Here is a 20857-nt window from a genome sequence, read left to right on the forward strand (position 1 = left end):
AGCCTAGATCCGAACACCACTGCATTACTATTTCTCACGGAGACCAAATCAACACCATGTTACTACTTGGACGCTAAGTTTGTGTCAAACATCCAGTGTGCTATGAAATTATACCACATAAACGATCTGTGTATTATTCCGTGATATAGTTTACATTGATAATTATGACAATGTCTTCCTAGATCGCATCAAAGATATCATACATTTCTCGTCAACTTAAGAGCATACTATCACACAAAGCACTGTTCCAAACAATGGTGTTATTTCATTTCCAAATGAGAACAGAATCTGCTAGAATGTACATATAAAATGGAATAGAAGTCTAAAACCTACACCTCAGAAAAATCTTCCCCCATCTCCCTCCTGTTAAAACCCCCAAAGAAATCAACAAGAAATCAATTTGCTACTGTTGGAGGACTACACCAAAACTCATGCCTCCAAGCATCATGTACTTCTAAATGGAGCACATCACTGATGTACTGGAACTCCAATACAGTATTAACTTCTAGTCCTGGCATCTTAGGTATGATCTCTAACTTCTATAGATGCTGTTACAAATTTGTTTTGGTTCTTGCTACTTGTGTCATTTACCTGCCTTCCTGCATACTGTACATGTTAGTGTTACCTGTAAGTATTTACATTCACAAGTGCTGCCTTAACCTGCTACTGCTTCTTCTGCCACTATTACTACTCTTCATTCCACTACCCCAATCTTCATCGTCTTCATAGTCTTCATCATCACCACCCATCATTCGACCAGATTTCCTGTTTCTTCTTGGAGCAGGGCGTTTCCTTTTAATGTTCGCCGTGTAGATTGCATAGTCCACTGTATCTTCCTTCAAGGCATTCTTGAATTCCTACCAAAAAAGGAAAATAAAGATGAAATAAATGTCAAAAATGGAAGGTGGCCACTTCAGTTAAGCTGCAAATTGATCTCCTTTCCGGCATGAATAGTCATAATAGCTAAACAAGCAATAACTTGCTCATATATTAATTCCTGTTTCTTCCTACAAGTGCAAAAGAAATTCCCTTCTTGTTTTCAAGTAAAGAAATATTTATTGATATTGTCATGTGTCAGCCTGAAGAACTACAAAACTGAAGTGCAAAAGAAATCCCTCATGACCATAGTTAAAATATATGGGCAATATCACATTCTTAGAAAGGGGCGACCAATGTCACATGATCAGATAAATGTCAACTCCAGCTCATCTATTTGAATAAGCTAAATTACAAACTGCATGCCCTTGATATGCAATCACAATGTAACACCAGCAAGAAACAAATAAATGCATATACAAAATAGAGTGCAGAAATGAAAGAGAAGTCTCACATATTTAACCATGACAGCTTCAAAAGTATAGGGTGACAAATCATAAATGTGTGAATAATTTGTCAAGGCATAATATAGCAACACATAATGGAATATGTTTGTTCTCAAGATCAGAAAACTATCAGAGAGAATCAAATATGACCGTTGGTGGAGTAGACATATAGAATATGTTACTGCACTCAAATTACCTGGTATCTCCGGACAAAGTCTTCATAATTCTTTGGGTGCTCAATGTTAATTTCATTCACACTGAAAGGAAGACTTTGCTTTGAAAGACTTTCCCCAGGTTTTAGGGGATCATTTGGAGAATATGCCTGATGAAACCAACCAATATGAGATAAGTATCATGAGATGCCGCCAAGGGTTCATTTACATAGTCTCATGCACAACTAACAGCCAATTCAGAAAGCCAAACCTGGCAACGGGCATCATTTAGATCATACAGAATCTTGAGGTGCCTCTTTAGCCTCAGAAGCAACTGTAAAGCACCAGCTGCCAGACACTCCACCTGTATAATACTCATATTTGTTAAACAGAAGAATCCAAAAAGAGACTTAACCAAAAAAGAACTCATCAGCTATCAGTAGTGAAAGTTAGGAGGGACATGTGACCCCTATAAAAAAGACAACAGTTAAGCTTGTGACATAGCTCATGTGCTCTGCATGCAACACTACACCATGCTCATAAGACTCAGTTTGATGGAGAGAGCATACCTGGATCATCTGCAAATCAGCATTTGATATGCCATGTGGATTTAATGATGCCAAATGGGGCATATATGGCTCCACTGATCCATAATCTACACCAACATGGTCACCTTCTAACCCTTCCTCAATTTTTGTGCTGGCAACCATTGTTTCAGTCTGACACCTAATAGGTTGATTAGGCTCTGTTTGAATGCCCCCGCTTACATTTAATTTTTGATAGCCTGCTTGTAAAAATTGTAAAAATCCCTTCATATTTGCCTCCACCGTGCCAGCCCTAACTTGAATAATCCGATTTATAGAATAGATCAAATAAAGGGGCTCATCAGGCGACGTGAATGGAAGCGAAGCAAGAATTTCGGTGCAGTATCTGGAAGAGGAAAAATACAATTCAGGATCAATAGTCCAGATTAGTACAAACAAAGTAAATATTGAAACAGTAACCAACTTCAGGTTTAGTACTCCAGATTGGTGCATACATCAAAAATGGGCCCACCAAATCACCCCAGCTTGGCGTATCAAATTTGCGCACAACTGAGGCCATAAATTTGTTCCTTGAAATACGATTTCCACGGATGAGCTTGTAGATTCGAGATACCCCGAGCCTTGCATGGGTAAATGAGCCAGGCTCTGACTTTCCTGACATGATACCTGGAGCTTTGGATTGGGGTTTTAAACTTTGAGAATCACCTTTATTCATGGCTTGTATGAACATAAATGACATTTGTAGACCATCACCAAGACGGCTCTCAAAGAAGGATGGATACCTGGAAAAAAAAAAAAAAAAACCAGCAACGTTAACATAAACTCATCAATATCAAGAGGTAATTCTATAATTCTAACAACAAAGAGAGTGTACTTCTCATTCATGTTCATCAACAAATGATGAGCCAGCTTTGAGTTCACCTCCTGCGGATCTGTTTCAAGAGCTATCAAAGAGGGAACACAGGTAATAGGATGAACAAGACCTTGACGCAGTACAACTTCCACAATCTGTTTGAACAAAATCAGAGGTTGATTAGAGCAGGAATCTACCCTATAGTTCGAATGGGTAAAAGGATTGACATAACTTTGAGAATAAATATTCCATGCTTTAGAAATTAGCATCGCATACAATTTCCAAATAAATGAGGATCGCGTAGTCAGGTAAATGAACACCAGCAGTAAACTGACCGGCTCTTACACTAAAATGTCCTCTAAGTGGGAGTGAGTGCAATCCATAAGACCAGCTTAATTAATCATTTTTTACAGGAAAAGAAGATTAAAAAATTAGGGAATTACCTTAAGAGAAGACTGACGCACTTGTTCATTCACATCCAGGCATCTTTCTAAGATTTTAGCCCAATACAACTGCACTATTCCCCCACAAATGTTGGTATCACCAGCCCCTGCAGCAACAGGCACACTAGGGCCACCAACTGGTGTATTAGCAACTTCATTCTCGCTTGCATTATTTGTTCCCATTTGACTTTCAGCATCAAGAAGATACTCATACATGTTTTGCAGTGATTGCATCTGGCCGACAAATGATTCAGTATACAGCATATCTTAAGTGTGAAACAAGAAAAGAAGTTACCTTGAGCCGTGTATCAGTATTAGAAGAAAGTGTGGCCTCTAAAATTCTCCCTACATCCTTTTCCAGCATACATTCAGGGCGAGCAATAAAAACATAGCCCAGTGCCTGAAAGTTACATAATTGCATAGGTGATGATTATGACATACATGCAGGACTTGAAGGAAATAGGAAGTCTCACCTGCAATGAGCGGACCTTGATAACAAAGTCTTCGGCCTGAAGATATTTCTTAAATAGGTTGAGGCTGCTAGAAACATGTAAGTTGTTACTGGAAACAGATGCATGCAATAATGAGCTACTGTAACGTATTAGCAAACCCAGGCAGAAAAGAGACCGGCCCACTTGCTGAAAGTGCTGAAAAAGAAATAAAGTAAGCAATAATGCCATACAGATCTTATAACAAAATACGAAGAGAAACATCTGTTTTTTCCTAGTAATGACCAGAACGGGTTTCACATACCTGGTTGTTACTGAAACCTAGGGCATCAAGGCGTTTGAAGAATAACTGGATAAGGTGTTCAACAATAGTTGAGCCTCTTCCAGCAACATTACTTACAGAGCAGAGGCACCTGTAATTTTGTAAGCAAAAGCTTATAAGGAAAAAAGTGAAGCATGGAATATGAAGTTGTGAAAAATTTATGAAGGGAAATGGCTAGTCCCAATTTATAGAGAAGAGGGTATTAATGAAAGAGTAGATACTTGATGCAAGCATGGACAACTGTCAAGAAAGAATGCCGAACAATCATTTGCTTCAGATCTTGTTCAAGTTCTTCAGCAACACTTTGAGGAAGCTTCCTTAGTAAAGGCAAAACAGAATCAATCACAAAGATTATACTCTCCAAAAGCTGGGCTGCAACTCGATTATCAGCCTAACAGAAGCCATAAGAACAAAGTATATCATAAATTGTTTGGAGTATTTAACATTTACAAGTACAGCAAATGAAAAGGAGGAATCAGGTGGCCGTGCAGTAGCAGTGACTATAGTCAACAAGCAAGTACAGTGACAACCTGGATAAATAGCTTTAGTATAGAGGTACATCCACACACTAATGCATACACTCCAGACTGATATATTCAAAGCTCTTAGTAGGACATGGTCGAACCATCTCGTGCCACATCTCATTTTTATCCTCTATGTGTGTTACTTGAACCATATTAATAATCATTTCTAATCTAATCCAATTTTGAATGATTGTACAACATAGTTGAACCATCTCATGTGAACTCACTTTATCCTCTATGGTTGTTACTTGAACCATATTAATAATCATTTCTAATCACGTCCAACTTTGAATGATTGCACATTCATCTCAACATTGCATTTCCACGACACCTCTCTTCAGGATTTGTTGCACCCACATAACATTGTTGGTCTCACAATCGTGCTACGAGACTTTCCTTCAAAGTGCATTCCTGTAACACACTCCCACTTAAGTTACCTTATCTTGATTCTAAGGAATTCATCTTTCCCTGTCATTCTGTTTTCCAAGAAGATTAAGCCTGTACATTTAAACTATATGCATTTAGGCAGCATAATCTCATACAAATCAATTCAGTTTCGTTCATTCAATGAAGGCTAAACTTGCATTGCATATATTCTCTTGTCATAAAACTTTATTCTCTAGAGTGTTTCTCATTATCTCCATGAGTCCAAATTTGATAGAATCCCCACTACAATTTCGTCTAGTAGTGCAACATCTTTTGCAAATGGCATACATTACCTCACCCTATGTACAATCAGTTAAGTTATCAATAACTAAGGCAAACAAATATGGCTGAAAGAATATCTCTAGTGTAACCCACAATGATGGGGAACTCCCTTGTATCTCCTCCTATTCTCACACTTATGATCACTCACTTAGTTACTTGTACATACTCTTTCTGTTATTTTTATATATGAATTTGTTTCTTCTTTTTTTCCATCGATAATTTTTTCTTCTCAAGCACCCAAAAAAGAGTTTGTTCATACATCAATTATATACTTTTTTAGGTACTATCAACATTCAGCAAAATGTAACCTTTGTAGTAGATTTACCATGCATAAATCCCAATTAGTTTTCTGTCACCATTGCAACAACTGTATGTTTATGCTCTTATCATTCTTCCCAAAGATTCATTTGCATGAATCAAAAGTTCATTACCACTACAATTTACATAGTTTTGAATATCCATTGTGTTCTAATATTATCTGAACCAAGATATTCTGTCTTCACTCATTTGACAGTTTTCCACTTCTTAACATAAGATTCTATAGCTTGGTTTCAGAAAATAGTACAAAACATGGTTGGTATTAAATGATAAAACACCAGTCTTCCCTGTGCTTCTTTATAAACCAATCGATAGGTGCATTGTGCTTGAACGTTGAAACCCAAGAGCTATTTGTACGATACCTTTCAAGTTAGCACATAGACAAAAACACGCATTAACCAGTATTTTGTGCTTGAAACCCAAATGAGCCTCATGTACTATATCCATTTCAAGTTTGCTAATATACAAGCTTAGTAGTGCATGCACCAGACACATGCATGCACACAAAGTGCGCACCAAATTCCATCAGTAGAAAAGCAATTTTTTGTTCTTGGTTAAATAGAAAAGCAAATTTTCTCACATAGAAGAGAATAACCTAGAATCATTGTGGAGTGCCTTAAAAGCAATGTTGCTCAGACTCTTAAAAAATGTCAATAGGTGCGTGTCGGATTCGCCAAAAGTAGTGTGTTTTTGGAGAATCCGACACAGGTGCGGCATCAAAAGTGAAGAGTCCGCGCAACTAAGCTTAAAACCAAATAGATGCACAACCTGACTCTTCAAATAAGGTTGTAGCGTGATCACAAACTGGGAAGGATCAGAAGCTGGTGCACATAGAGTAGGATCAACAACACAAAAGGCATGCAAGAGCCTCATGTATGGTAGCATAAGCACCTCTCCTTCTCCCGTATTCATCTCTGTCACCTGGAAGAAGAAGATACTTGAACATTCTATTTACAAAAAAGAAGTCTAAACATTTAAGAGGCACCATCCTACAAATCAAATACCTGCAGTATTTTCTCAAGTAAGCACTTGCACATCAACTCACAGCGCCTACGGACTGAGGCAAGGGACGCGGGGTTGATACCGACAGCTTTAGCAGATTGTGAAAAGAAATCAAGGGCTAAGTTGCGTTTAATCACAGTTACAAGAAGTTGAAGACTGGGCATCCTTCTCAGCATCTGAACAATTTGCTCTGTTTTCTTAGCCACCTCAAGTGGAACAGAACTTCCATCTCCGAAATAATGATGTTGTGAACCAGAAGGTTCTTCAAACCAAAACTCATAAAATGTCTTGCAGACCAGGTCCTATATGTAAGAAAATAAAACAGAATCTAAGGATTCCTTGTATGCTTCTGGACTCTGACCAAATAAAATTTTGTCCACATCAAGATATAGAAAGGTGTCATTCTTTTCTGCTATACACAAAAGGTTGTCATATAAAATGGAACATGAAGTAATAATCTGAGGTTCTAATTTCACACTAATATAACCCAAGCTTTTACTTAACCTTCAACTGTTACTATATTAAAGATTTTTGTATATTTTCGATTGTATTTTTCCAAAGTAAATCTTCAATATTACACTTCTTCAGTCCTCAACTCTAAAATAAGTTTAAATACTTGAATCTTGTTAAATACCCAGTCCATCCAACTGGAGCCTTTGTGGGCAGGACTGGGCCCCTACCCCATGCAGAATGACTGGCTTGGGACTGGCCTATGAATCGCACCAAGAATCGTGTGCCTTGTTCTAAGTCAGCCACTTGTCAGGTCTAAAGTGTAACGATGATTATGGTCGATCATCATACGAACCTTGCACGTTCTACATTCATCTGGGGCAGATATTGTTATGGTCAGGGTGCTTGTATCACTATTTAACCAAGGAGAGGACAGAGGACCAAAGAGAATCAGCTCAAATGTTAAAATGGTAAGGAAATTGATTTGACTACTTCTACCTGTACACTGGATTCCTCATCATTTACTCGGGAAATAATTTCAACGCAAGCAGTAGTTAACTCTGAGAAGTTAGAATTTGAAGTGCACATGTCCCGTATGATTTTGATAGCACGCTTTCGCACGCTTACTCCAGTATCCTTTATTCTCTCCGCCAACTTCTCAAAGTACTGCACAACCAAAAGATGCGTTAGGAGGACAAATATAGCCATCCTGAAAAAGGTGTCACCACAAGCATGTTGGATCAATAGATCTAAATTCAATACCTTCAGACCAACATCAGGATATGAAGCAATATGCCTGCCTACAAGTTCCAACGCAGCTTCTCGGGCAGATATAGCAGAGTCACAAAACCTCCCTTCCACTGCTGTTTGGACGAGCTTATCACCCAAAACCTCTGGATCAGCCTCAACAATGATACTAACCTGCTCTCATTATGACACAAACAAGTAGAGCAGAAACTAAGTACTCCAGAAGTTGGAACAGAAGAAATCAAAATTTTAGAATGTCTATGCAACCCACTTACTGCTCGCAATGCCTTTGCACGAATGATTGGAGAGTTCTCCCGCAAACTTGCCTGTAAAGCATCTTATAATGAGTATAAAAATCTATGTGCTCGAGTAAAAGTGGGGAGGTGTTATTTTACCAACCAGAAGCACTTGCAGAATCTTGTCAAATCCTCTAGAGAAAGAACTATTTTGTCCCAATGCTAAAGTTATCTTTTTTGCCGACTCTCTTGTCATCAGCGAAGAAAGAGAACCAGAGTCACGCACAATTGCTTGTGACTTCAATCGTGCAACATAATACATGAACTTTTGCTCTGAATTAGGGTCATCTTTGTACCAAAGACAAAGATAGAACCTGCAATTGTTTTTCTTGGCAGGGTTATCAAAAACAGAAAGAAAAAAACTAACAGCATTAAAATATCAATTTCACAGAAGCACTGACCAGCGAGTAAATAGATGTAAATCATCCACAGTTGCAGCATCATGGAGATAATTCAGTAGTAGCTGCTGAACAATCTCCAAATTTGTGATTGCCTCAGTAACTTGTGATGTTTTTCCTGAGTTAGTACGGTTATTTTGCCCAGCATCATTGGACTGAGACTCGCATAGTGATTTCAGTACAAGAAGTTGCTTCTTGGAAAAACACATCTGGCAATAAAAGCCGCGATTCGGAATATCATGACCCCTGATTCCAGTACAGTTAAGATGAAATAGTCCCTGACAACCATGGCATTGAACAAGTGATTTTTCAATCCTGGTATCCGAACAAACAGAACATGCATCCTTGGGAGGATTCCGGTCAATCAATTCCCCACTTCTCAACTCCTTTACTATCCAGAATTTCTCCTCCCTACAGCGGACTGCATCTTGTTTCAGCCTTGCAGCAATTGTGCCAAGAAGGTCAATGGCCATCGAACGAACAGAAATATCTTTAGATTTCAACCCAGCATTTTGAAGGAGTAAAACACAAAGAACCTGCATATAAGTGTCTTTAATATATAGCCAATAAAGAGGATTCAGAAATATAACCACATCTCTAATACCTCCAGAAGAGGAGCAGAGGCTGGATATTCAGGCAAATTCAAAGTAGTTAACAGATCAATGACAAGATTCTCAATCATTGTCTTCAACTCAGCTGCCTCCTGATTTTTTGTGTTTGTTAGACGTTGAAGAACACGACTCCAGAAAAGACAGCAAGCTTCCGTGACTGATTCAAAAGATTTGGTAGGGTAACTGGCATCAATTGAAACTTCTAGAGAAGGACTGTCAGCTGATTCCCTCAAAACATCTGGAAGGTTTGAACTGCTGTGAACTATTTGAATTAAAAGAGCAGTGATGAACTGGATTTGCCTCTGCTCTTCATCGGGTAGAGGATAAGTTCTGGGCATGCGCTTAGAAGAGGGTAATTTCAAAAGAATCTGAAGTGCCTCATCCATTATAGAAACACGATGCTGTGTGTATGCATAAAATATCTGCAATCTCAACAACATATACACAACTAAGTTCCACAGTAGTTATGATTCATTTAAACTAAAAGGACAAACTTCAAGTAAATGAAGCTTCATTACCCCACTTATTAAGCTTATTGATTTCATTTGCAAAAGCTGGATGTTTTCAACCACAAATGTTGTGAAACAAGTCTTAATAAGTTGAATAATGCAACTGTCTGGTAGACGCTCTATAGTGCACAACTCCTTAAGAAAACCAAGAATCACATCAAGCTTCTGAAGTATATTACTAACAGCAGAAGAAACCCTACAAAGTTGATAATACCAGCATGAGGTTATAGGACCATTTCATATAAGAGACAAAAAACACATTATCAAGGACACCAATATACAATCATACTTGTTTGATGTTGATTTCCTTGGTTTCACACTCCTAGTAGATCTCTTCTTCCTATTTGGTGAAACAAAATCCCCATTGACCTCTTCATCTTCTTCACCTGGAAGCATAGATATACTCTAAGTAAAGGACTGGACTATGTCTAGCATATACAAAAATAGGTTTAATTTATAAGCCAATTAACAGAGACGAAACTGAACCCTTATACCTATCAGACAAATGGGAATCAGAATTCACAGTTTGAAAACTACAAGATAGAACAGTGTCATAGAAGAATAGAAAAAGAAGGGAGTATAGTAATTGATAAAGCTAAAATGTTTTACTACCCCAGTGATGATCCAAGCCATACTGAAGCAATAAACATTAGAACTATTCCACAGGTTAACCCCTTCATATCTTCGCAATTTTAGACTATAAGTCTACAACAACTAAGCCTTGGTCCCAAACAAGTTGGGCACAGGAACGAATGGTCACTATTCCATTTAAGCTCAACTCATGTCATCATTACACCAAATAAAAATAAAAGAGAAATAATAGGTTAAATATATTTAAATGGGAAAAGGGACTGAAAAATACTCCAACTTTGGTCGAAATTGTTGTTACGATACCAAACTTTGGAAAGGACCTTTTACCCCCTGTACTATTTAATAGTGTATTTTAAAGATATATATGCGCCTACGTGGACATCATAAATATTGCATCATTTTAAATAGTAATGTGTCCACGTGGGCACATATATGCCTTTAAAATACACTATTAAATAGTGCCGGGGGGTAAAAGGTCTTCCATAAAGTTTGGTATCGTAACAGCAATTTCGGCCAAAGTTGGAGTATTTTTCAAACCCTTTTCCCAAATAAATATAACAATAATGTAATAATATTAGAGGTCCTCTAAAAGACTAAAACCTATTCTCAACTAGTGGATATCATCTATCTGGATCTTTTTCCTTGGTTGTGCCCTATCTTTACCTAAGTTTACATTAATTCCAAGAAACTAAGCCAATTTTAGACTGATCTAATTAAATACTCATCAACACAAAACAATTCCAGAACCATCGGATAGTTGTCACTTTCTTAGAAAGATTTTTTTTTTTGAAAATGACTTTCTTAGAAAGATTGTGAACAGTGAAAGCAAAGATTGGAAAGGTAGATTGATGAGAGAAAAGTACCAGCAATAGTTATGGGCAGCATAGAAGTTCAAAATATGGACTGAAGGAGAGGTAAAATACTTCAGACTGAGGATTGATGGTTAGATCTAATTAAATATACTGTATCTCCATCCTTTTTTAAGTTAGGAAAACTTCAAAACTCCTTTCTAGAGTTCCCAACCTATTTTTCAGCTCTGCAGAAGATTCTTTAAACGATCTCCAATTAACACAAAGGCAAACAATTTAATTCTAGACACCACCGAGAAGTTTCAAAATCTTAAGATACCATTACACTAACATTAGCTTCAACTTTCCTACATTTAGTATTTTGTTCAACAAGAACGCCTATGGGTAAACACTTCTAAATTCTACTTCCTATGTATTCTGCAAGCTATAGAATCTCTCCATGTCATTTTTTAATTCAATCTGATTCTTTCGTTTACCTGACTTCGCAATCATCGAGAAGTCAATTTTCTAATGACTTCAATAAATGTTCAAATAGAGTCCTAGTACACTAATAATCAATAATCTAGTACTCAGAATTCTACCTTCAGGAATCCCTATCTCGGGTGGTTTGTGCAGTGCACGGTACACGGGATCACTACCAAAGATAACATCCATAACTTGGTGCCGGGAGAACTCCACGATTCTTTCAATGATCTGGTACCAAAGACCAAGGTCAGCTTAAAAGTTAACAAACTAAAAGGAGACGTGCAAAGATACCAACACAAGAATCAAAATGAAATCTGTATTTGTAATTTACAAGATATATTCAGTAAAGGAAAAAACAAAAAAGAATGAAGAGCATACTTCTTCTTTATACAATTGCTTAGGCATCCCATTGTAAGCCATTATAGCTAAAGCTGCATGAATGGACTCTAAAGCACAGAAAATCGATGACACAACCTCTGCATCCATCTGCATAATATGGGAAAACCAAAATCTTATTATTGACTATGGCCATGACAATGTTATTACTATCGTTAACAAATTTAGAAGTGTGGCATGTTGACAAGAGCCATGATTTCCAGACAGTGGCGTGACCCACTTCCCACCCATAGGTAACAAACAGAAAAAGGTCAGTTACAAGAAAATAATGGAAGCCAAAGTCGGTACTTGCAATCTTTAACTGGAAAGAGAAAATTATATAAGAAAACTAAAGAGGCATTATCTGTACTGTAAGTCTAAAGAATAACATGAAATGCATAATTGCTAACTTACATGTTCACAATCATTAATTGATAAACCTTCTGCTCGATGAATCTGGTGATCTAAGACCCTAAGAAATCTCACTAGATTATCAACTGGAATCGAATTCAGTGCTTTCTTTGCTCGGATAGATGTGATCTCCCTCAGAACAACTTTAAGATCTGCCAGAGACACTGCTAAAAATTCTCTTTCCTCCCGCTCATCACTAAAAATTTCTGCCCTGCCACAAAAATCTTCCAACATCTCACAAAAACCTGCTGCAACTGCATCTAATGACAGGAAATATTCCCAATTCATTGAATAGCCATCTAGAGGTAAGGAAAAAAAAAGTGCAGTGACGAAAAGGGAACCTTGACATTCAGAAGCATCAGGGCCACTTGATAGTAAGGTGCTCTCCCTTCCTTTCTTCTTGACTTTTGATTTCCTAGAAGATGCAGTAACATCCTGCAATCAATTGCTTGATTTTAGTTAACACAATGACTTAGCCACTGGATCGGCCGTTTTCAAACTTACACTAATAACATGGTCGTGCTGATAATTGGGGATCTCTACAGTGCCTTGTTGTGGAAGTTGGACAGCAGGTATACTCTCAAGAGAATTTGAATTAGCCTTGCGACTTCGTGCAGTCTCCTTAATGGGGCCTGAGAAACTTGAACAATGTGCTATATAGTAAACCCAAGTAACATCAAACACTTAATGAAACATATCACTCAAATGCAGAAATAGAGAAACACTTCTACAGAACCCAAGACAATAACATGTTCTAAAGTAAATCCCATGAATAGCTTTTCTCTGGATGCTGATTATCTGTTTACCAGTGTTGGAACAACCACAATTGGAATGTAAACTTTAGAAGACAATTCTTTGACTAGGAAATACAATGGCCAAGCTGCGTCATATTTTGGAAGAAGTGTCTTTGAATAGTGAAACTACAGATTCTCTGTTAGGAGGGACAAATACAGGAAGCTTTATCTGTTAAGTCTTGCTACATATGGCTAAGCAGAGAAGAAACAATTCCCAGAATTGGTTTGGATGAAAATATGCAAATCAAAAGCACCACCACACAAAGTGGCAGTTTTTGCGGGAATTGGCACATGACTCTTGCTTCATGAGGGGAATCACATTATGCGATAGATGCTACTTATGCAGCAATCAGGAACAAAAGGAAGCCACTTTTCCTACACTGTTGGGTTGCCAATCAACTTTGGAGTATGTTCCCAAGTCTGTTCAAAGTGAATTTTCTGATGCCTCACTCTGTAATGAGCTACTGCTATGTTGACGCTCAAAGGAAGAAACAAATCACTGAGAGTATTATGGAAGACTATACCAGTTGGCATGGATGGGTACTATGGAGAGAGGAACTCCAGATGCTTGACGGAAAGGCAACTACTGTACTGGACCTGAAATTCAGATGTTTATGTATGCTGGCACCATGGTGTAAGCTCCAAGATGTGGATGATAGATACAAAATGCTAGATTTCGTTACTTCATCATGGTACTAGAACCAACTTTTTACAGAGGTTTTCCCTCCTTTCTTTTGGGCAGGGGACTACTACTCTTATAAATCACCATCCTGGTGTCTGAGTCCTGATACTGTTAATAAGATCTCTCGCTTACTGATCAAAACAAAAAGGTAAATCCCAGGAGTAAAAGTTAAAATCAAAATCTTGTTACTGAGAAAGAATTCAAACAACCAAGCCAAAACTTTAAGGCAATGGGTGGATCTATATAAATCGTTTTGGAAACAGTTACACTTTCATGAGATACTAACATTCAATGGAAACGTGATGACTTCAGATGGGAGTCTATCATTATGAGCAAGGAAGCACGAAGTATCAAATTGATTTCAACATAGGATTTCAAACATTCTTGTCACCAAATACAACACAATTTTCTTCAAGTACAAACTCAAATCATCTAAAACAAGTAAACAACTTGACCAGAAACAAGATTTAGCCCTTGCAAGAGAATGAAGAAAAATATGGGTAAATATTAGTTGGTGCGACAAATCGGATTAGCAAAAGGATGCTTGTACCATAAGCACAGTCAAAATGTTATGTAATTCAAATAAGAGAAAAGACTTGTACTTCTGCACAGAATTCAATCGAGCCAATTGGACATGTAAAAATCCAACACATAAGATAGAAAACAATGAAATCAGCTTTATAGACCTTGTTTACCTGCATTTATTAGAGCAAAGGCTTCAGAGTTACATGTAAGAACTTCATTATGCAGGTCAAGGTGTCCCACAAAGCCATGAGATTGAGGACTTGCATCAGCTCTAAGGTTCCTGCATATAAGGATTGATAAAGTCAAAGATACACAGTGGAAAGTTTTTTCCTTCTATGGTCTACTTTTAAGGTGGGAAGGTGTGGAGTACACAAATTAGGGTAGAAGGTTACTACTCCCTCTGTCCCTAATTACTTGTCCATTTTGACAAATCAAGAAAGGACAAACTTTTTTACCTATTATACCCTCAATTAATTACTTTGAAAAAGGTAGAACTTTTTGAAAATCTTAAGTTTTTTTTTAGAAGGTTAACTGGTATTATAAGCAAAAGGAGTACACCAATAGTGTGCTCCTACATAATTACATCAAAAGTATGAAGGAACAGCCCAAAACAAAATCTATCACCTATATCCCTTATAAACTGTCTAAAAATAGGGTAATGTCCCCTATATCCTTAGGTACAGAGCGGATACACCAAAAGTAAGGTTGCTAAATAGTTCATCTTTATACTTTGGAAGGGAATGCTCTTGTTCTCAAAACATCTCTGGTTTCTCTCCTTCCAAATTGTCCACTAGATGCAAGCAGGGACAATCTTCCATCTCTCCTTGTGTCCTGGAGAAGATGGGATTTGGGCTTAAGTGGATCAACTGGATAAAATTTTGTATATCTTCAGTAAAATTCTCTGTTTTGATTAATGGTGCTCCAACAGGATTCTTTGGAGCTCAAAAAGGGGCCTCAGGCAGGGGGATCCTCTGTCCCCTTTCCTTTTTTGCTAGTTATGAAGGGACTCAACAACATGCTCAAATAGCTAATACAAATGGCTGGTTGAGAGGTTTTGATGTGGCCAGAGATGAAAGGGAAAGTTTAGAAGTGACTTATCACACTGATCTTTTGTGGGGCAGAAGAAGAACAACTCAGATATCTGAGAGTAATATTGGTCCTGTTTGAAGGAATCTCTGGGTTACATTAATTGGAGCAAGAGTTTTCTTTATCCCATTAATGAAGTAAATAACATGGAGACACTGAACACTATCCTAGGTGGACAAGTTGGGGCTCTCCCAACTACATACCTTGAGATGCCTTTGGGTGCTAAATCAATGTCAAAAGAGATATGGAACAATGTAATAGAGAAATGTGAGAAGAAACTGGCTAGATGGAAGGGGCAATACTTGTCTCTTGGAGGAAGAGTAACTCTTATCAACTCAGTTTTAGATGCTATGCCTACGTACATGATGTCTTTATTTCCCATTCCAGCAGGGGTTACTGACAGATTGGACAGGATCAGAAGGAAGTTCCTATGGCAGGGAAACAAGGACAGGAAAGGTTATAATCTGGTAAAGTGGACAGATCCTATAATAGAAAAAAAGTATGGGGTTCTGGGTATTAAAAATTTGTAGAATCATCGTAAGGCTCTCAGAATGAAGTGGTTATGGAAGTATGCTAATGACAAACAACTGCTATGGGGAAAGGGCATAAAAGCCAAGTATGAGGGAGAAAATAGATGGATGACAAAGGAAGTAATCTCCCCATATGGAGTGAATCTGTGGAGATCAATAAGGGGTCTTGTGGGATGACTTCAAGATCAATACCAAGGTTAAAGTCAAGAATGGGGAAAAGACAAGCTTTTGGGAAGATGACTGGCATGAAATGGGGGTTCTAAGGAATATCTATCCAGACATCCACAATTTAATGCTAAATCAGCAAAGAACAATTGCTGAATTGTGGAAGCCTGATGGGTGGGAAATCAATTTCAGAAGGCAAGTAAATGACTGGGAAATCACAAGAGTTGCAGAATTCTTAAACACTATTGGACAGTTTAAAGGAACACAAGAAGGGGAAGATGAGCTTTGGTGGAAGGGCAGGGACAAAGGAATATTCAAGGTTGGCAATGCATACAGATGGTTGAATAATCACAATCTGTAGAATGTCAACTGGCCTTGGAAAACTATATGGAAGGTGAACATACCCTACAAGGTAGCATGTTTCACTTGGCTCCTATCTAAGGAAGTTGTCCTTACACAAGATAATCTGATGAAAAAGGGGATAACTTTATGCCCCAGATGTGTTTTTTTGTGGAGACAAGCAGAGACTGTTAGACATTTGTTCCTCCACTGCAAGTTCACAGACCAGCTTTGGAGGCTATTCTTAAACCTTAAAGGTTTCTCTTGGTCTATGCCAGGAAAGGTTATAGAGACCCTGCAAAGCTGGGAAGAAGTTGGGGTTCAAGCAAGAAGCAGAAGTAGGTGGAGAATTATACCAGCCAGCATATGGTGGACAATTTGGAAGGAGAGAAATGCTAGGTGTTTTGAGAGCATAGAGAATAGTATAGAGCAGATCAAATTGAATTGTATCTTGATTCTATGTTTTTGGTGTAATCAGATATGGTCTAATGATCCTGTATCTATTATTGATGTGTTAGACTCATTATAGACACAGGATCATAGGTTCTGGAATTACTTGTAAATATGGCCCTAGTACAGCCCATGTACTGATCTGTTCATATCAATATACACAAAGTTACCAATTTCAAAAAAAAAAAAAAAATTCCCACTCAAGGACCTTCAAGTTTTTGGACGTCTCACATTTTCAGTCCAGCTAAAAAGACGCAGTTTTTAATAAGTATTCCTTTGCAGCCATCAAAAAAAGGGTTTAGAAAAAATAAATTCTACTTCATCTGCAACTAGTTCTCCCACCTTTTAACCTGGTCGTGAAATCTTTCTGGACAACATAAGTGGATGGGAAAATAGAGAAACTGAGTTGAGCAACCCAAACTAAATACAACTTGGCAAGAAGAAGAGTTGCTCAAACAAGGAAAATTAACTAACTTGATCATTTGCTCATAATTATCAAATGATACGGCAGAGCATCTTGATACTTCAGATAAAGAAAGCTTACAGATATAATAAACTACCTACAGACCAAATACCTTTCCGGCTATGCATGAATCCTAAAATGAGGTCAAAATTTGTTTGTTAAGTGACAGAACATGCAAGGCATTTGGTTTTTCATTTTTAGAATTAGGGTGTGTTTGGGTTGAAGGAAAATATTCTCCATGGAAAAAAATGTTCTCCATACCGAACACACCCTTAATATAGAAGAAAAGCACACTAGGAAGTTAAATATGAGGTCCATCAACTATTTGTAATGCAATTCCATTTCTGCCTATTGGCCAATTCCTGTAACTCCATTTCCTATTTTCTCTGATTGTAAAATGATCGATTTACCACAAAATATTTAAGAAATTGACATCACTTCCTAATTGCAACCCTGTAAGTTAGGATGTGAAAGTGCCAAACGCTCCAAAAGTTATATGAAGAACCTGAACTAATTAATTCCTTAAAAGGCGGAGTCGTTCAAACTTTGAGATTTTAGATGAATAATTCTAGAGGAGTGTCACATAGATCATTTTACAGCTACTGACAACGAAGATTGAAGAAATTCATCTGCACGTTAATTATCACTAGTCACACAAACTGAGTTTGTACATGATAGGCAATCAATTTATTACATATCCATCATCTGCAACACTTATAACACGTAATTCTATCAAGACAATGTGGCAAAGCCTAAAAAACCCCAAATTGATCAACCCATAGAATAGAATAGAATCAACTTGACTGAATTGGGCCAAATGAAAAAACACAACGTGTAATTCTACCAAGTCAATGCTGCAAGGCCTAAAATTAAGCAATTTCTCAAGCCAGAGAAAAGAAGAAGCGTTGAGCATGAGTAAAATTTAGACCAAAAATATCGTCAGAACATATGTATACAAGACTTGTATTGTGTAATTAAACTAGGTCAATATTCCAAAAAGTAAATAAATTTATCAAAAAGAAAAAAAATTACTCACAAATAAGAAACGTCTGTATTGTGAAGCAGATCAGCAATTTTGTTAGCGTGAATGAGTATGTCACTCCGATTCAACGATCTGGATTCACTCCGCTCGTCGAACAACCTAAGTTCGTGATCGAGTGCGCCGCAGAAGACAGGAAGTGACGGCAAAGGCAAAGACGGGGCAATTTCAGAGTGCACTGTATTCGACAAACTTATACCTTGAGGAACACCACTATTGCCACTTGAATTCGCCATTAGAATCAATCACCGCAAACACGGCTTTCACACAGTTATGTAACAGTCAAGTTGTAGAGAACTGAAAATCGGAGAAATTGAGATTTGAGAGTATGAATCTAAGGTTTTTTCAAATTTGAGGAAAAGCAGAAAGCCCTAATCGGATAAACAAATGGCGGGGAAAGAGAATAGTAGAAAATTTTGGGATTTTTTCAGCTCAAGTAGTAGTATACAAGAAGAAAAAATAGTCTAGATTGTCAAGTTACGAAAATACCCTTTCGGTGTACACATAAACGTTATTACTGTGTTTGGTACCATTTCTTTTCCTTTCACGGAATTTTTGTACTAATTTGTTGGCAAAAAGGACTTTTGCAGTAGTAAATTAGTAATTACAATATTAATATCCGTTCGATCAAAGGAAAAAGTACAGTGCAGATTTGGAAACAAAAATTGCTTGTGTTTGGATGGTCTTTACCCATTCTATCTATGGTTCGGTAACACCAAAAATCTTATTTTGTGTAATATATAGTTCATTTAGTTTGAGGCGAAATGGTCTGGTGAACCCTTCTACTTGTATCAGTTTGTATTATGAACCGTTCTACTTACCTCTTTGTCATCTGGACCCTTAAACTCAATTAAATTGAGACTTTTAAGTCCCTCCAATTATGTGTGTAGCTCACTCTCCTTTATATAATTGATATGTCATATTCACGTCAAATATATTAATGCCATATCATAATTATTTCATAATTATTTTTTAAAATTATTAACCAAAATTATTTAATATAAGGTAAAATAATAACATTTTAATTTATTTTGGCATTTTTTAAAGTGAAATTCCATACATCCAATTCTCCTTATTTTCACTGTTTCACGACCAAAATCGACCGGAGAAAGTCATCGTCGCCGTCGTCGCCATTTTTGCTAGCGAAATCACATATATTTTCTCCCTCACCCGTCTTCATCTCCGCCACACACCATCACTATTATTCTTTCCTCCTCCAACCTCCATAAAAACAACAACCTAAGCCACCGCACCGCCAATCTGGCCGAAAAACCTCTTCACCGCCATGACCGCACCCTCACCCGCCTCGTTCTCCTCTCCACTAGCCAGTGTCGCCTCTCTCTCACACTCTACTACGAAACAGTCGTGGCGTGCACCACTAGCGCCACTTCTCTCTCTCACTCCACTGTGATTCAATGGTCTCCAGCGAGCGTTGGTCCGCTTTCTCCCTCTGCAATGAATCATTGGCCAAGCTAAATAGATGTTAATAAATTGTGGAGAAGAAAAAAAGAAGTTTGGTCAGGCGATGAAAATGGCCAAAAAGAAGGGGTAGTGGGGGAAGAAAGGACTTTTTAATTAATTGTTTTTTTAAAAAAAATATTTCTTTTATAATTTTAATATATTTTTAACCTAGAAAAGTTATTCACTCGCCTTACAGTGCGTAAAGTCACACACTTTTGCCAACTCGGCCATCTTAAAGACATATAAGCTTGGTCAATGGTTAGAGAGATTTGTTAGATTGTGTTTTATTGAGTTTAAGGTCCAGATGACAAAGGGGTAAGTAGAAGGGTTCACAATACAAACTGATACAAGTATAAGGGTCCACCACACCATTTCGCCTAAGTTTGATCATGTCTTTAATTTATATTTTCTTTTCATTTTGTCTTTATTTACTTCCTCTGTTTCAAAAAAATGGTCTAGTTTCCTTTTTAGCCTATTTCAAAAAGAATGATCCATTTCTTTTTTTGACAACACTTTAACTTCAACTTTCCACGTGACATGTTTAAGACCACAAGATTAAAGGACATTTTGGTACATTTGACATAACTTTTATTTAGAACCACAAGATTAAAAAATATTTTTTCTTTTCTTAAACTTTGTTCTAAGTCAAACTAGGTCATCCTTTTTTAAACGAAGGAAGTACTTAATAATCTTATTTTGTTATTTCCTCTCTCTTTTTTATATTAGTTCTACTTCATACCCTACTTTTCTCAATAATTTATCATTTACATTGTTGATTTTTAACATTATGTAACGTAACGAAAGAACAATACAATATCTCCAATTATTATATTCATTAAAACATTACAGTACAATATGGTACGATACATCATAAGATAATATGTAACAACCATCCAAACATAGTGTTAAAATTTTTTAAGAAATTAAAGGATTGGGGAGGTTAAATTGTAGTAATGAGAACAATGACGATTAAGTTCACACTTTTCATGTTAGAAAACTTTCACCAATATTATTAAATAAATT

At 37.2% G+C, this 20857-nt stretch overlaps 1 protein-coding gene across 4 annotated transcripts; it reads right to left on the reverse strand.

Moving 5' to 3' along the window:
• Positions 1-489: 489 nt before the first annotated feature.
• On the reverse strand, positions 490-18763 carry LOC125828324 (sister chromatid cohesion protein SCC2). 4 transcript variants are annotated; one of them, XM_049507640.1, is made up of 28 exons: positions 18371-18761; positions 14472-14581; positions 12805-12932; positions 12642-12735; positions 12304-12554; positions 11893-12000; positions 11631-11742; positions 9939-10035; positions 9659-9845; positions 9134-9562; positions 8533-9065; positions 8235-8445; positions 8111-8161; positions 7851-8009; positions 7587-7754; positions 6641-6940; positions 6405-6557; positions 4308-4477; positions 4069-4177; positions 3789-3962; positions 3611-3715; positions 3316-3549; positions 2894-3027; positions 2514-2801; positions 2044-2404; positions 1746-1838; positions 1519-1644; positions 490-857 (listed from the first exon to the last, which is right to left on the reverse strand). In XM_049507640.1, exons 1-28 carry the CDS (start codon positions 18607-18609, stop codon positions 642-644), a joined length of 5340 nt encoding a protein of 1779 aa, XP_049363597.1. In that variant the 5' UTR covers positions 18610-18761; the 3' UTR covers positions 490-641. The 4 variants fall into 4 exon arrangements, with proteins under 4 accessions (XP_049363597.1, XP_049363596.1, XP_049363598.1 ...); XM_049507639.1 differs by having other exon boundaries at positions 12304-12560; XM_049507641.1 differs by having other exon boundaries at positions 12304-12560; positions 12805-12940; positions 18371-18500.
• Between the last annotated feature and the right edge of the window lie 2094 nt (positions 18764-20857).

Source organism: Solanum verrucosum, unplaced genomic scaffold (genome assembly GCF_900185275.1).
Source record: "Solanum verrucosum unplaced genomic scaffold, falcon-dt-bn FXZP01000048.1, whole genome shotgun sequence".
Lineage (NCBI taxonomy): Eukaryota > Viridiplantae > Streptophyta > Magnoliopsida > Solanales > Solanaceae > Solanum > Solanum verrucosum.